General features: G+C 39.9%; 1 protein-coding gene and 1 pseudogene across 1 annotated transcript; one reads left to right on the forward strand and one right to left on the reverse strand.

The window, feature by feature from the left end:
* Positions 1-1,529: 1,529 nt before the first annotated feature.
* LOC107600564 (cilia- and flagella-associated protein 161-like) lies at positions 1,530-6,295 on the forward strand (annotated as a pseudogene).
* A 1,275-nt stretch (positions 6,296-7,570) lies between these two features.
* On the reverse strand, positions 7,571-14,904 carry LOC107601021 (interleukin-12 subunit beta-like). Its single transcript, XM_016293040.1, has 7 exons — positions 14,842-14,904; positions 12,224-12,305; positions 11,532-11,780; positions 8,850-8,952; positions 8,601-8,764; positions 8,072-8,235; positions 7,571-7,751 (listed from the first exon to the last, which is right to left on the reverse strand). The coding sequence occupies exons 2-7, from the start codon at positions 12,303-12,305 to the stop codon at positions 7,617-7,619; spliced, it is 897 nt and encodes a 298-aa protein (XP_016148526.1). The 5' UTR covers positions 14,842-14,904; the 3' UTR covers positions 7,571-7,616.
* Positions 14,905-15,992: the final 1,088 nt, after the last annotated feature.

Raw genomic sequence — 15,992 nt, forward strand, 5'->3', positions numbered from 1 at the left:
TTAACTAATGTTAACAAGCACATCTTTTGATTTTAATAATGCATTAGTAAATGTTAACTAAGATTAATAAATGCTGTAGAAATATTGTTCATTCTTGGTTAACTAAAGTAGTTAACTAATGTTAAAGGGATAGTTCACTCACTATCTGATAGTTCACTCACTATGATTACTCACCCTCATGTCGTTCTAAACCCGTAAGACCCGGAACACAAATTAAGATATTTGATGAATTCTGAGAGCTCTCTGACCCTCCCATAGACAGCAATATAATTACCACGATCAAGTTCCAGAGACCTAGCAAGGAGATTGGCATGTGACATCAGGGGTTCAACCATAATTTGAGGAAGTTACGAGAATACTAAGCAAAGAAAACAAAAATAAGGACTTTATTCAACAATCTGTCTCTCCGCGTCCCCCTGGTGCCATTTTGGAGAGTATCCACCACTGAACATTATACGTATATAGATCAGTGGTATTGAATGTAAACAGCGAATGCTAATCTGTGTCAGACGCGTGACGCAGCTGACACAGAATAGCATACGCTGTTTGCGTTCAGTGGATATTCTCCAAAATGGCACCAGGGTGACGAGGAGGAGACGAATTGTTGAATAAAGTCCTTATTTTTGTTTTCTTTGCGTACAAAAAGTATTCTCGTAGCTTTGTAAAATTACGGTTGAACCCCTGATGTTACATGGATTATTTTACCGATCTCCTTGCTACGTCTCTGGAACTTGATGGTGGTAATTACATTGCTGTCTATGGGAGGGTCAGAGAGCTCTCAGAATTCATAAAAAAATATCTTAAAGGGGTCCTATTATGCTCTTTTACAAAGTCTTGATTTTGTTTTGGGGGTGTACTAGAACAGGCTCTCATACAAGGTTGTTCGAAAAACACATTATTTTTCACATATTTTACATTATTACAACATAGCCGCCTGCGAGCTTCAGTGTAAATATTGCGCCAATATCCAATCAATTTGAGTGAGATTTAAACCCGGATGATTGTAACGACTCTAAGTTTGTCTGCCTTGGGAAAGCTAGCGTGTCTCCGACATAGTGATAACACTCGTTGCCTTCTCTAGTGCAGCTCAACCAGGGGCTAGTTCAAGCTCAAACCGGTGTGCACCATTTTGCTACGGTTTCCGGTTTGAACGACATGTTTCCTGGAAACGGTGTGCAACGGGGTTTGAGATGCGTTTTCTCTTGTTTGGTGGGTGTGTCAAACATGTCAGCCCAATCTGCAGCAACATGTATGTAAACCACGCGGTATTAAAGAGACAGCTGGCACAATGCAATTAACATCCAAATAAAGTCACAAGAGCAAGTATATTGTTTGTGTCACACCCCTGTGGACTGTCTATTATGGTTTCTCCCTCTGTGTCCTTATTTGGTTGTTCCTGTTCTCATTATGAGTTAATCACTTCATTGTGCTCACCTCTCTGCCCCTCGTTATCCACCCTATATCAGTTCCTGTCCATTGTGTTCCAGTTTGTCAGTTATTGTGAATGTTACCCTGTGCATCCAGACAAGATGTCAACGGCTGAAGACAGGCTTTGGTGTCTGCGGCAGGGTGGTCGGGATTTGGAGAGGTATGTGGAGGAGTTCCTAGAGCTCTCTCACCAGGTGAGCTGGTTCGATTCTGTCCTCGGGGTCTGTTTTCAGCTGGGGCTGGATGATGACGTAATCAGCGGTGATCTTCCCACGTATAGCTTTCCCCTGATCGAGCAGGTTAATCAGGTCCTGTATCTAAATGGAGTTAATCTGGAGGTAGAAGAAGTTGGGAGCGATCATCATCCAGTCCCTCCCGAAAACCACCCCGCCTCACCAGCTCACCCCTCGCCCGGCCCCTCCACATACCCATCCAAACGTTCCAGTTACCCATCTCATCCCAGCACCATCTCTCTCCTCAGCCCAGAAGTGCGGGCTGTTCCCGAGTTAAGCCCACGGAGGGCTCCTGTTCCCAAGTTTGGCCCACGGAGGGCTGCTGTTCCCGAGTTTAGCCCACGGAGGGCTCTTGTTCCCGAGTTAAGCCCAGGAAGGGCTCTTGTTCCCGAGTTAAGCCCAGGAAGGGCTCCTGATCCCCAGTTAAGCCCAGGAAGGGCTCCGGATCCCCAGTTCCCCAGAGCCTGCTCCCGTGTCGGCTCCAGCCCCAGAGCCCGCTCCCGTGACGGCTCCAGCCCCAGAGCCCGCTCCCGTGTCGGCTCCAGCCCCAGAGGCCCGCTCCCGTGTCGGCCCCAGCCCCAGAGCCTGCTCCCGTGACTGCTCCAGCCCCAGAGCTCGCTCCCGTGTCGGCTCCAGCCCCAGAGCGCCCTCAAGTGCCCGCTCCTCCAGAGCGCCGACCAGAGCCCGCTCCTCCAGAGCGACCCCCAGGATTCCTAGATTCCCCCAAGAAGATTTTTGGGGGGGGGGCCATACACCCGTGACCAAGCCAACCAAGGCCACGGAGGATCCACCATGGCCTCCCGAGGTCCCTGCTCCACCGCGGCCTCCCGAGGTCCCTGCTCCGCCACAGCCTCCCGAGGTCCCTGATCCGCCGTGGCCTCCCGAGGTCCCTGATCCACCATGGCCTCACGAGTCCCCTGCTCCGCCGTGGCCTCCCAGGTACCCTGCTCTGCTGTCACCTCCCGAGTCCCCTGCTCCGCCGTGGCCTCCCGAGGTCCCTGATCCACCATGGCCTCACGAGTCCCCTGCTCCGCCGTGGCCTCCCAGGTACCCTGCTCTGCTGTCACCTCCCGAGTCCCCTGCTCCGCCGTGGCCTCCCGAGGTCCCTGATCCACCATGGCCTCACGAGTCCCCTGCTCCGCCGTGGCCTCCCAGGTACCCTGCTCTGCTGTCACCTCCCGAGTCCCCTGCTCCGCCGTGGCCTCCCGAGGTCCCTGATCCACCATGGCCTCACGAGTCCCCTGCTCCGCCGTGGCCTCCCAGGTACCCTGCTCTGCTGTCACCTCCCGAGTCCCCTGCTCCGCCGTGGCCTCCCGAGGTCCCTGATCCACCATGGCCTCACGAGTCCCCTGCTCCGCCGTGGCCTCCCAGGTACCCTGCTCTGCTGTCACCTCCCGAGTCCCCTGCTCCGCCGTGGCCTCCCGAGGTCCCTGATCCACCATGGCCTCCCGAGGTCCCTGATCCACCGTGGCCTCCCAAGGCCCCTGATCCACCGTGGGCCCCGAGGTCCCTGATCCACCGTGGCCTCCCAAGGCCCCTGATCCACCGTGGGCCCCGAGGTCCCTGATCCACCGTGGCCTCCCAAGGCCCCTGATCCACCGTGGGCCCCGAGGTCCCTGATCCACCGTGGCCTCCCAAGGCCCCTGATCCACCGTGGGCCCCGAGGTCCCTGATCCACCGTGGCCTCCCAAGGCCCCTGATCCACCGTGGGCCCCGAGGTCCCTGATCCACCGTGGCCTCCCAAGGCCCCTGATCCACCGTGGGCCCCGAGGTCCCTGATCCACCGTGGCCCCCCGAGTATCCGGCTCCGCCATGGCCTCCCAAGTATCCTGCTCCGCCACAGCCTCCCGAGGTCCCTGCTCCGCTATGGCCTCACGAGTATCCTGCTCCGCCATGGCCTCCCGTGTCCTCTGCTCCACCCTATATCAGTTCCTGTCCATTGTGTTCTAGTTTGTCAGTTATTGTGAATGTTACCCTGTGCATGTGCTCCTACCCTCTTGTGAAGTTATTAAAGGTTTCTTGTATCCTTCATCCTCGTCGTCCTGCCTGTTCTCTGGCACAGCAACACCATGACAGTTTGCACGTTTATTTACATTAAAGGCAAAATAACTAAAATAATAAGAGCACAAGTATAGATCTGGAACTTTAAGTCTGTCTAAATATCATTTAGTAATTGCAATGTCTTCTATTGTGTGCTAAATACTGATTAATGTTACATAAAAATACTATACATATTTATATATTTTGCTATTGTATTATGGAGTGACACTTTCATAAACTTTTCTATACCCCTCTGATTATATAATGGTAAATATTACAATATCAACTGGAAAGAAGACGTGACTTTAGAAGAGCTTTGTTGTTTTGACACATCTCATGTTTGTTGTCAAGTCCCGGCAGAGAGCACGAGTGTGTCTCTGCAGGAACTTCGAAAGAACTTCATCCTGCAAAAAGACAGTTCAGAAAGAAGGAGCTCTGAGACAAAACCAGTAACCAGTAAAACCAGTAAGTTTTTTTTCTGATATATGAGAATGTTTTCAACAGTGTTGCAAGATGAACAGGTCGTCAGATAAAATATGAATATAATTTTAATTAGGAAATTGTAATGAATACAGTAATTTGTCATTTAGCGTAATATTTACAACCTTATAAATATATTTCAAAATATACACAAAAAAAAGGCCATAAATATATATATATATTCTAAAATATAGCCTATTTCAAAAGGTGTAAATATGTAAATATGCTTGCAACCATATTGGAAAAACAGTAACATACAGTTTAAAAACTTTAAATATATATATATAAATAGATAATATTTTGCCCTCCATATATTTCAATCCAAGAAAAAAACATTCATGTCACATTTTAAGAAAAACTTTATTTGTTGTGTATAACACGTGATGTGAATTTAAAACAGTAGCAAGGAGAAAATGGGAATAAAAAAGGAATACAAATCAGCCAGGAACATTAAAAAAATTATTTTATTAAATCACTGTAAATCTAGTTTTGAACTCTAGTAGGCTATTCTATTCACAAATGTATTCTCTTGCCCCTGAAATACATTTTGATACCCCTCTGACACATCTCAAAAAGCGTGTGCTGCTGAATGTGAGACTGATTCAGTTTTTTCTTTAGGTGAGTTTATTAGTGTCGCAGGATGGCTTTTTGCACTTCGGAGACACAGTCGTGCTGGTGAATTCTGCAGGTGGAGAGCACGCTCATCGTGGCTCCTGTGTCCTCAGCATCATTGCCGACAGCCGTAATATCGCATCACAGTCTGACACAAATTCAGTCCCCCACCTTCTCGGGCCCCTCCAAGTAGGGGGAGCCCACAGTATGATGACCCCTTGTGTTAGAAACGCCTTTATCATTACAAGGTATCACACATGCACATTCAAACTCACTCAATCACGCACACATAGTTGCTGACCTGTTTTATCATCTGTGGTCTGTGATTCAGTGTTGATGGGACCTCAGATGGAGAGGTGCTCAGATACGATCAAAGCTTTGCCCTGAGAACGACTGCAGGCTTTGCCGGAGAGGTAAACAAGCAAATGGCATGTATACACAGTTTTATGTAATTGCTGAGTCTCATCTTGGGATCTGTTGGACTCCACATAGCTGTTCCTCGCCAGTGATCACGAAACGTTTCTGAAGTGTGCTAAGAAGTCTTGACTACAGGAGTTGAGCTTGGTAGAGGAGTTTGATTTCCTGTGCTGGTGGAAGGTGATTTACGTTGACCCCCCAAGAACGGCTTGAAAATGAAGGATACCCTGTTCAGGTTCACACCCTTTCAATGAAATCTTTTGCAGATTTACTTGATGTTGTATAATAATGTGGCGTGAATGCTTTGTTTTGGCAGGTGAACAGCAAGGTTTTGATTTCCCACTGTAAGACCAATCAATGTCTGGCTGCTCTGGGCAATCACATCCTATGGTAATATGCTATATTTCATATTGTAAGAGTAAGTGATTCAGTTAAAGTGAGCAGGAAACGGCTAAATATTACAGATACTCAAAAATTCAGTTCATAATGAATAAAATCCACCCCCATTCTCCCATTCACGTTTTCTTGTTAAAAATCATGTTTCACTCATTGCTCTTGCATTTCGTCAATATTTGCAAACTCAATATTTAGACCTATTTAGATTTACCATTTTTTATTTAGAATTTTTTCTATGTATAATGTAAATATGCACAGATATAATGTTTAACAATTCATTTAGAATTTTTTATATATAATATAAAAATAAATATTTAAAATAATAATGATATATTACGCATAATATTATTTTAAATATTTTTATATATAGAAAAATACCTGATTCAGTTTAAGAACAGGTCTGTCCAGTTTAATGTTAATTCTGTGTAGAATAATTGCTAGTGTTTATCCATTTATTTGGTTTGTTTGTGTTTTGTGTGTTTAGGACTCTTTTTGGTAAAGCGTACAAACTCACTGCTCACACCATCTTGAACTCCCATAAAGCTGAGTGGGACAATAACCACTGGCTGTTTTTCATGGCTTATCCTGCCAATCAAAATCAGAGCCTGATGCAACTGCAACAAGACTCAGACACAACAGATGAGCAGAGAGAAAAACAAGAGGACACGCAAATAAAAAAGTGCAGTTAAAAAGAACAGAGATGTAAATGGAAATAACAATTTTTTGAAAATACTTTGAAATTTTATTTCTTTAAATATTTACTGTTATATTTCCGCTAATGAGCTCTGTGGATTTTTCTTGTACAAAAGGTAAATAATTCCATAAAGCTCCCAAAAGGAGGCAACATCCCCTCCACCCTCACTGCTGCCTTCTGCTGTTGACTAAAAGTTTCATAAACATGCTCAGCTCAGCATTAATATTTATAGAATTTATTCAGGACATCTTATAGACATATTCACTGTCTCTATTTACAATGTTTCAATCAGCATAAAAAATATGCTTTTAGAAAATCAAAAACATGCCCAATTCAGGCGTTTCCAATTTTTCTGCTGATTTTTCTGTTTATTTTTCTTCTTGTTGCATGGTCTTGCGTTTGCTTCCACTTTATTTTCTTTGTTACAGCCTCTTTTTTTCCTTTTGGGCACCTATACGGCGAACAAGAAATCATGTGCATTTTGTTGTAACCACACACACATAATGTGACCCTGGACCACAAAACCAGTCATAAGGGTCAATTTTTCGCAATTGAGATTTCTACATCATATGAAAGCCGAATAAATAAGCTTTCCATTGATGTATGGTTTGTTAGGATAGGACAATATTTGGCCGAGATACAACTATTTGAATATCTGGAATCTGAGGGTGCAAAAAAATCTAAATATTGAGAAAATCGCCTTTAAAGTTGTCCAAATGAAGTCCTTAGCAATGCATATTACTAATCAAAAATTAAGTTTTAATATATTTACAGTAGGAAATTTACAAAATATCTTCATGGAACATGATCTTTGCTTAATATCCTAATGATTTTTGGCATAAAAGAAAAATCAATAATTTTGACACATATAATGTATTTTTGGCTATTGCTACACATATACCCCAGCGACTTAAGACTGGTTTTGGTTTTGGTCATATACTGTATAAAGACATTTTTCCATCACAGGAATAAATACGATTTATGAAAAAGTTTGTTGTTTTAGGATTTAGTGAACAATATGAGGAAGCATGTTTTAATGTGTTTGCACAAAAATCAAGGCCAGTGAATCACAGCCATGCGACACCATGATCGCAACTGTGCTATTGCTTAATCTGAAGGAAGCGTGAGACAGAACAGAGGAGCAAAGGTTTTTAATAGGACAGAGAAATGGTACACACAATCAGTGCGTAACAGTCATATGCAACCAACGACATGATCATTCATACATAAACACATATACAAAGAATAAATAAGGAATTGGAAAATGGGACAGGAGATATAAATAAAGGGTTCAGGAGGAAGGGAGGTTTAAATAGCTAGTTTACGTTTTTCCACTTGCTCCACTCGCTCCACTGAGAGAGGAGCAGCAGGTCTCTGCAGCGGACCCTTAGTTTCGTGATGGAGCCCTGCACTTTGACCTTTGAGCCCTCCTCCCATTCTTTAGTCTTCAGCTGAGAAGATACAGAAGCAGAAAACAAGAGAATTAATTACTGTAACATTCTTAAAGGGACAGTTCATCCTAAAATAAAAAGGATGACTTTCAGTGAGTAATGACTTGAATTTTTAGTCTGTTCGTCACACAAATCCAATGGCTTTGAATGTCTAATGTAACATGGAGTACTTTTATTATACTTCTAGTGTTTTTTCTTTGGTATTTTTTCTGAGCTTGACAACTTCTTTTCCCTTTCAAAGTTAATTTTATGATAAACTTCATATAGGTTTGAGATGAAATAATTTTCATTGTTAGTGTGTGCGGGAGAGCGTGTCGTACCTCCCCATTGTGCCGTATCTCATACTCTATCTCATGCTTAAGAGGAAAGAAACTGTGGGGCTGCGGCCAGGTCGAGGGAGGCTTCACCTCTAATTCTACGATTTGCTCATCTCTCCCCTCATTTTTTATAGTGCAGATTGAAATGCTTGGATCTGCTGGCTTAACTAGGAAAAACAGAGAAAACACATTCAATCAGATGTGCTTTAGATCAGTGGTTTTCAAACTTATATTAATGATTGATATTAACATTATTAAAAATATACAATCATTTTTTTTGCATCAGTTGTGTATTGCAGGGTTTAAATGCCCCCTTTAAAATACCGTTTCTTCCAGTTTCTGTTAATAATATGCTATAGTTAATGTTCTTTTTTTTCATTTATTAATAATTACATTAAATATTTAACTGTTTGGTTGCCAGCATACTTCAAAATATATTCTTTTGTGTTCAACAGACGAAAGAAACTCATACAGGTTTAGAACAACTTGAGGGTGAGTAAATGACCGAATTTCCTTTAACCCACATTCTCACCAATGTCTCGTAGATAGAAGCTGTATTCGGTTTTCATATAGCAGCATGTGGAAACTGCCTCCCCTGTTATCAGAAGCCGCTCAGACTCTTCAGAATATGAATTGGTGGAATGTGGGAGAAAAAATTCCCCATCCACGGACTGTGACACCCAGTCACCATCATCCCTAAATAGATACAATTCGCATGCTTGGTTGAGTCAATGATGAAATAAGCTTAATATATCTGTGGGTGTGTTTGTATTTCTGATACCTTGTATTGCGAAGTCTGAAAGCAGTAAATTCATCTGAGGTCCAGGCACATTTGATATTTTGAGTGCAGGAAAAGGTTTCAGCTGTGCAGTTGATTTTAAAAGCTGAAAAGGAAGAAATACACTGAAAAGCTGAGCCTTACACTGAACAGATAAAGCCTGAGTACTCTGACCGTGTCCAAAACTGAAAGTAACTGCCTTTCTGCTTTTTGGCCCAGACAGTCAATGACTCAACAGGCAGCTTTTTTATGAAGTCACTTTTTAAGGAAACTAGTTTCAAACTGCATTCCACAACTATACCATCACATCTGCGCTCTTAAAGGGGTCATATGATGCGACTTAAATTTTTCCTTTCTCTTTGGAGTGTTACAAGCTCTTGGTGCATAAAGAAGATCTGTAAAGTTGCAAAGACTAAAGTCTCAAATCCAAAGAGATGTTCTTTATAAAAGTTAAGAGTCAGCCACGCCTACCTAAAACGACTCGTTCTAACACATGTCTACGTCACGATGTGGGAAGATTTGCATAACGCCGCCTTCACTCTAGCCCTCCGGTCATTCCTCACTTTATCCCCTGGCCTCCGCTCACTCAAGGCCGCCGTGTGTGACACTGTGTTTCGTTGTGAAAGCGAAACTACTTTGTTTGGTCTTCCAAAAGAGGACACGACTAGAAATCAGTGGTTAAGTTGTATTTACAACACTGTTCCAGAACACTTCAACCCAAATATTCAGATGTGTGCAGCGCATTTTATGGAGGACTGTTTCCTGATCCTGGGAGAGTAGACTACAATGCCGGCTGTTCTGACTCACAGACTGTAAGTAAGTTTTTTATATTTAAAGAGTTTTTATATTTTATATATTTAAAGCGAGTTTTTTGGGCAGTGTAAAGTAGAGCTTGTTTGTCATTTCTCCGATCACAAATGCAGACGGGGTTTTATGTTTACGCGGCACGATGCAACGCAACGCGTAAAAAGACAGTACAAGTCATTATAATCCATAATTATGTCCCTACTGGATGCAACGAATGCCTCGTTTATAATGGGTTTTAATGTTTTTGTCTCGTCGCTCCGGCCGGACAGGGCATCACAGTATGGTAAGGGTGTAACATTTCCGTCACACGCTTGAGGTATTCAGCCAATCATAACGCACTGGATAGCTGGCCAATCAGAGCACACCTCGCTTTTTCAGACCGATGAGATTTGTAAAAATCGACATGTTTCAGAAAGGTTCTAAAGAACCTTTTTCCACTATAAAGAAAAGGAAATGTTGGATGTTAAAGGTTCTTCAAGGGGCCATTGATGCCAGTAAAGAAGGCTACACCACATTTAACATATTTTTAAGAGTGTAATTATCTAGATCAATGGTTCCCAAATAGTTTTGCTTCAGAACCCAGATGTTACATTCAGATAGGTGAAGCTAGAAAATAAAAATGTCCATAAAGATTCTAGATGTCAGCTAGATTCTACCCACTGACAGCAGAATTTGCACAAAATATTGTACAATTTGTTTGAATGCAGTCTTTGATGTCATAAACAAAAAATAAAGGTTCGTTATTAAGATCAATGGTTCCATAAGGAACCTTTCCATTCCACAAAAGGTTCTTTATATAGTGGAAAATGGTTCTTTAGATTATTAAAATGTTCTTCACGCCAAGAAAGATGGTTATTGTAAGAACTGCTCACTGGAAGGATCTTTCAGGAACCAAAAATTGTTCTTCTATGACATTGTTGCGAAAACAATTTTTTGTTTCCGCAACAAACCTTTATTTTTAAGAGTGTGGAAAGCATTTTCTCCTTGTTTGATAAGCAATTATCAATTTGCATATGATGAGCATCGTTTTTTTCCTGCTGTTTGTGACTGTGAGGACACCATTAGTAAGGATCACTGATCTAGATGATCAGAAGTGAACGAAGAATTGTGTTTACAGTTAAGTGACTTTTGTAAAGTTAAAAACTGATTTCTATGAACTGATTTACTGCTTAACTGTGCACATTTTATTTAGCTGTGCCTTTTTAAAACTATATACACAGCCTCTCATTCAGCTATGAGTAAAACACTGTGGTTTTAAAACATTGTGGACAGTGTTTTAATGTGTAATGTATCAATGTAATATCGGATGGTTAACTCATTCAATGGTTAATGAATATCAGGATGCCACATCTTTGCAAGATTAACATCCTTTTTTGGTTTTAGGATGCTATTCCTATAATACACTCTTTAAAATAAAAATCCTTTATCTTTATAAGAATCTGTGGTTCCATGAAAAACCTTCAACATCCATAGAATCTTCCCATTCCACAAAGATTTAGATTTAGATTATTGAAATATTCTTCACACTAAAATAGTAGTTCTTTAATGGCATTGATGGTTCCATGACGAACCTTCAACACCCTTAGAATCTTTCCATTACACATTGGTTCTTTATAGTGAAAAAGTTCTTGAGGTTATTCAAATGTTCCTTACACTAAGAAAAAATGGTTCTTTTAGTAACTTTTCACTGAAAGGTTCAAAAATGGTTTGTCTATGGCATTGCTTTGAAAACCCCCCTTTTGTAGCCTTTATTTTTAACAGTGTATGGCAAACCTTAATCAATCATACGGAAAGCCTAATTGCTAACCATAAAAAGTGATTGCATGATAGGAATGTTAGATAGATGTAAAGTAGATGATGTTCAGCAGATGTTCCCACCTGTAGCTTCTTTAGACTTGTCGAGCAGGAGATAGGTGTAGTCTTCAAGACCCGTATCACTCCAGCAGGTGTAATTACCGGTTAGGTCTTCCTGCAGGTCAATCACGGTCAAATCCCGCCCACTGAGGATTTCAAAATCTGATTGCAATATGCTCACTATGCTATTTGCGTCTTCACGTCTCCATGTGATTTTGTCTTTATCTGTTCTACAGGTCAGTGTAACGGATGTGTGTTTCTCAGCCAGTTCAACTGCATAAAGAGAAACAATTCAGAACACAGAATGTATAAATATGTATGCTTTTCTGGGTATAAACCTAAAAGTGGAGGAATCCCCACTATGGTGTGTGTGTGTGTGTGTGTGTGTGTGTGTGCGTTTTTGTGAAATGAGGACAAATAAATTTGTATAATGACAAAGGTATGACAAAGGTATTACAAGGAGAAGGTGACTTTTCAGAACATTACCCCATGTCCCCACTTTTCAAAACATATATTGAAAATCTGAAATAGCAGAAAGTTTCCTGTGAGGGGTAGGTTTAGGGGTAGGGTTGGTGTAGGGCGATAGAATATACGGTTTGTACAGTATAAAAACCATTACGCCTATGGAGAGTCCCCATAAACCATAAAAACAAACCTGTGTGTGTGTGTGTGTGTGCGTACTCATGCTTAAATAATGATGTGGTCAGTACACTCACATTTCTCAGGGAAAAAGTTAAGCGCAGACATCCTCACTATGAACAAACAGAAGAGATGGATGAACGTCATCAACCAAGCCATCTGGAGAAAGAATCCACAAAATTACATATTTAACATGTAAATATTAATTGATTTAATAGTCACTTTTTCGGATCAAAAGTAAAATACAAAATAAAAGTGAATATAAGCAACTTAATACATTCATCAATCATTAATGTAGCATTGAACATTAATTAGTGTAGCATGAGCATTATTCCATACTGAACATTAATCTATATTATAAAAAATACCAGTCATCATAAAAATATACATTGATTATTCATTGCCAGTATCAAAAGGAAGGCATATACGGCCATAGACCAAAAATGAAAAGATGAAACATTTGAACATTTATATTAACATGTCACTTTAAAGCAATGTATAAAGGCATATTAAATCCATATCAAACTGTCAACATTTTTATTCACCATTAAATGTTTTTCTATTTTTATTTATTACAGTTCATTTAAATGTTCCAAATGAAGTTAGTAAAGTACAAATATTCTGTATCAAGCCAACAGAAGACCTAGATTTGGCTAAATGTTGTCTAAAATATAGTGTGTCACATTGAAGACGTAACTTTTAATTAGAACTTCTTGTTTTATATATATATATATATATATATATATATATATTATTTTTTATTTTTATTTATTACAGTTCATTTAAATGTTCCAAATGAAGTTAGTAAAGTACAAATATTCTGTATCAAGCCAACAGAAGACCTAGATTTGGCTAAATGTTGTCTAAAATATAGTGTGTCACATTGAAGACGTAACTTTTAATTAGAACTTCTTGTTTTATATATATATATATATATATATATATATATATATATATATATATATATTTTAAAAACACTCTTAAATCAGTCTAATATTATGAATATGATATGAATAATGTATGTAGCCTGCTTTGTGTAAATTTGTTTAAATAAAAACATGTCTGTACAATATTTTAATGGCATTAAATGATTAAAAGTACATTTGTTGCACCACACACTAAACTACACTCACTATTATTATAACAACAACAAAATAAAATAATTTATTATATCTATTATTATAATATTATTAATATCAATAATTGCATTCATATATTGTTGTTGGTGTTAATGATATTAATAATTACCTATACACAAGCAAATAATTTATGGTTGTGTCCAATGCTCATGTATTACAAATTATCTTTTTTTTTAGATTATTTGAGTATAATACATATTCATTAAAAAGTATTGTGTGTATTGGCAGCCTGCCCGCTTCTCAAGTGAATAATTTGCTTATAGTCATGATTTGTTGACACAAACCATTTTAAAGTAGTGCTCAGTGCTCAAGTATTATAAATGATAGTCACTCTTAGAGCGTCCTGACTGACCTTCATCCACCTTGTTACCTTGATAATGAGCTGTAGGTGGTGTGCCCCGGTCAGAGAGCCGTCGGGCTGCAGACGGAGATGGGTTCAGCACAGATGGGGAGGCTCCGCTAGGGGCGAGGAGGCCACCGTTACACAAGGAGGCCATTTACAGGGTCTTGGCTGCAGGATTGATTCTAACAGACGGAGCTTAGTTCAACAGCAGTGAGTCACTGCATAAACTAGACACAAACTAGACAAGACTAGAGTTAGCGCTAGAGAGTTAGGGAAGAGAGCTCGGAGAGGAAGTGTAAGAAAGACATACGAGTTGGTGGAAGAAGAAAAAAGAGTAGGAGACAGAGATGCAATATTCAGCACCGCTGCACTGAACGGGACGTCACTTTCTATGACGCACGGACTCCAGAGATATGGAGGAGGGCTAGAATCGCTCCGCAGAGCCTGGCGCAAGTTCTCTGTATAATTACCACCCTGTCTGGGATGTATCCTGTAATTTGATTCATGTCAAAAACATGTCGGATATTTTTGCTGTCGTCAGTTTGAGTCGAATGAAAAAGGACATGACGATTTTGGGTCTTATTAGAAAGAAAAGAAGGAAAGAAAAAATCCTTTCATATCTAATCCTTCCTGTCTCATGCCCTTGGAATGTGCATGACCTTTATGCATGACACACTCAGCAGGGTTGTGCTGTGTGCAGTTTAGGTGTTCTTTTGCTCAAACCACTTACGGATCAGTTTGCCCATGTTAATTAAATGTGTGCCCACTTCTGCTGCCAAATTTAAAATGAGGGAAGATCAATAATTCAGCTTCAGTGGGAGAAGAAATACTCCTCTGCCCTCTCTCTCCGTCTCTTTAGAAAAGGTAAACATTTGTACATGTCTGTTTAATGAGAGTATTGTGTCTTGTGGATTGGCCTTTCTATAGCGTAAGGTCTAGAATACCTATATATCTATATTAATAGCATTTTCATTTATCGCAATGAGAGTTGCTCAGTTGGTACATGATATGGTATGACTTTTTGCTGTTTGTATCACATTTAGTTGTAGTGATTTCTTCTTTTTTTATATATATATATATATATATATATATATATATATATATATATACATATACTTTTAAATACATCTCATCTATAATGAAAATGAAAATGATGGGATTAAAGGGAATTGAGTTGGTTGTGCAGATGTTTAGCGCGTAATGCATATCTTACCTTCGATGCTGTTGCGTCAAATTCAGCGTATAGAAAAATCTCAAGTGTGATTGTCCGCGGCGCGTCGTGTTTCCTCTACGGGTCTGTGCCTGTGCGTGCTTTTATCCCATGCATTCCCTCACATAACACCCACGTAACCCTTGGCCAAATGTCCGAGGGTTCTTAGAACGAGTTCCCCTCGAGTTTAGAATGAACAAGTGTTCAAATTACACCTAAAGACGCGCGCGGTTATTCTCTGCTAAATTACTAAGAGATTAGCTCTCTTCCCCTCTGTCATCACTCTTATTATAGACCAGTTTCACAAATTGTGCGATCTAGTCTATCTTAATAGTAAAGTATAGGAAACTATTTCTTGGAACTCTATTTGGGGCAATTGTATCCAGTCAAGTGTTTCTAAAGGTGCAAAGATTCTTTTTTAAATAACTTGACTATCTTATGAGGAACTCAGACTGTAATTCTCCCCTTGGTATAAGTGCCCATGTTCTGAATGCACCAAAGGACACATAGCAACTTCTGCTATGAAAAATGTTATTTGACTGATTAATGCTAAACTTGATGTTTCTGTTTCACTTGGGACATATGCTGAGGAAGGCATATTCTGAAAAGTCAGAATTGGCCTGTCCCCATGTCTAAATATCATGTGCATGAAAGTACCCAATAAGGCCAGTCACTTCTCACTGTACTCTTTCATTTGGGTCACAACTAACATGTGCATTCCTGTTCACACATTTACCTTTGTGACCTTTCAACACTTCCTCCAAAAATATTGGGGTTATAGTTCAAAAAATCAAGTCATCATATTATTGGCACAATATATCTAATCAGAAAATCTTTTTTTGACAGCTGTTTTTGTTGAATTGAATGCTGAAATAAACTCGTAAAAAATGTTTATTTTATCGTTCTATCATTCTATCGTATTGTATCATTCATGTCATTGGATCTATATGTTGTTATTTATATATATATATATATATATATATATCATTCTTTCCATAGTTCTTATCTGTTTTTTATTTTATTTGAATCTCATGTTCTCACATACAACAATAACTTTACAGTAAAATTACAAAATATAGCTATATCTGTTTCCTGTCTTTTTTTGTGTAGGTCTATACAATAACATGTTTGGGCTGATATCGGAAAATGTTTTT

The sequence above is a fragment of the Sinocyclocheilus grahami genome, unplaced genomic scaffold (genome assembly GCF_001515645.1).
Source record: "Sinocyclocheilus grahami isolate Dianchi unplaced genomic scaffold, SAMN03320097.WGS_v1.1 scaffold14.1, whole genome shotgun sequence".
In the NCBI taxonomy this organism is placed as follows: domain Eukaryota; kingdom Metazoa; phylum Chordata; class Actinopteri; order Cypriniformes; family Cyprinidae; genus Sinocyclocheilus; species Sinocyclocheilus grahami.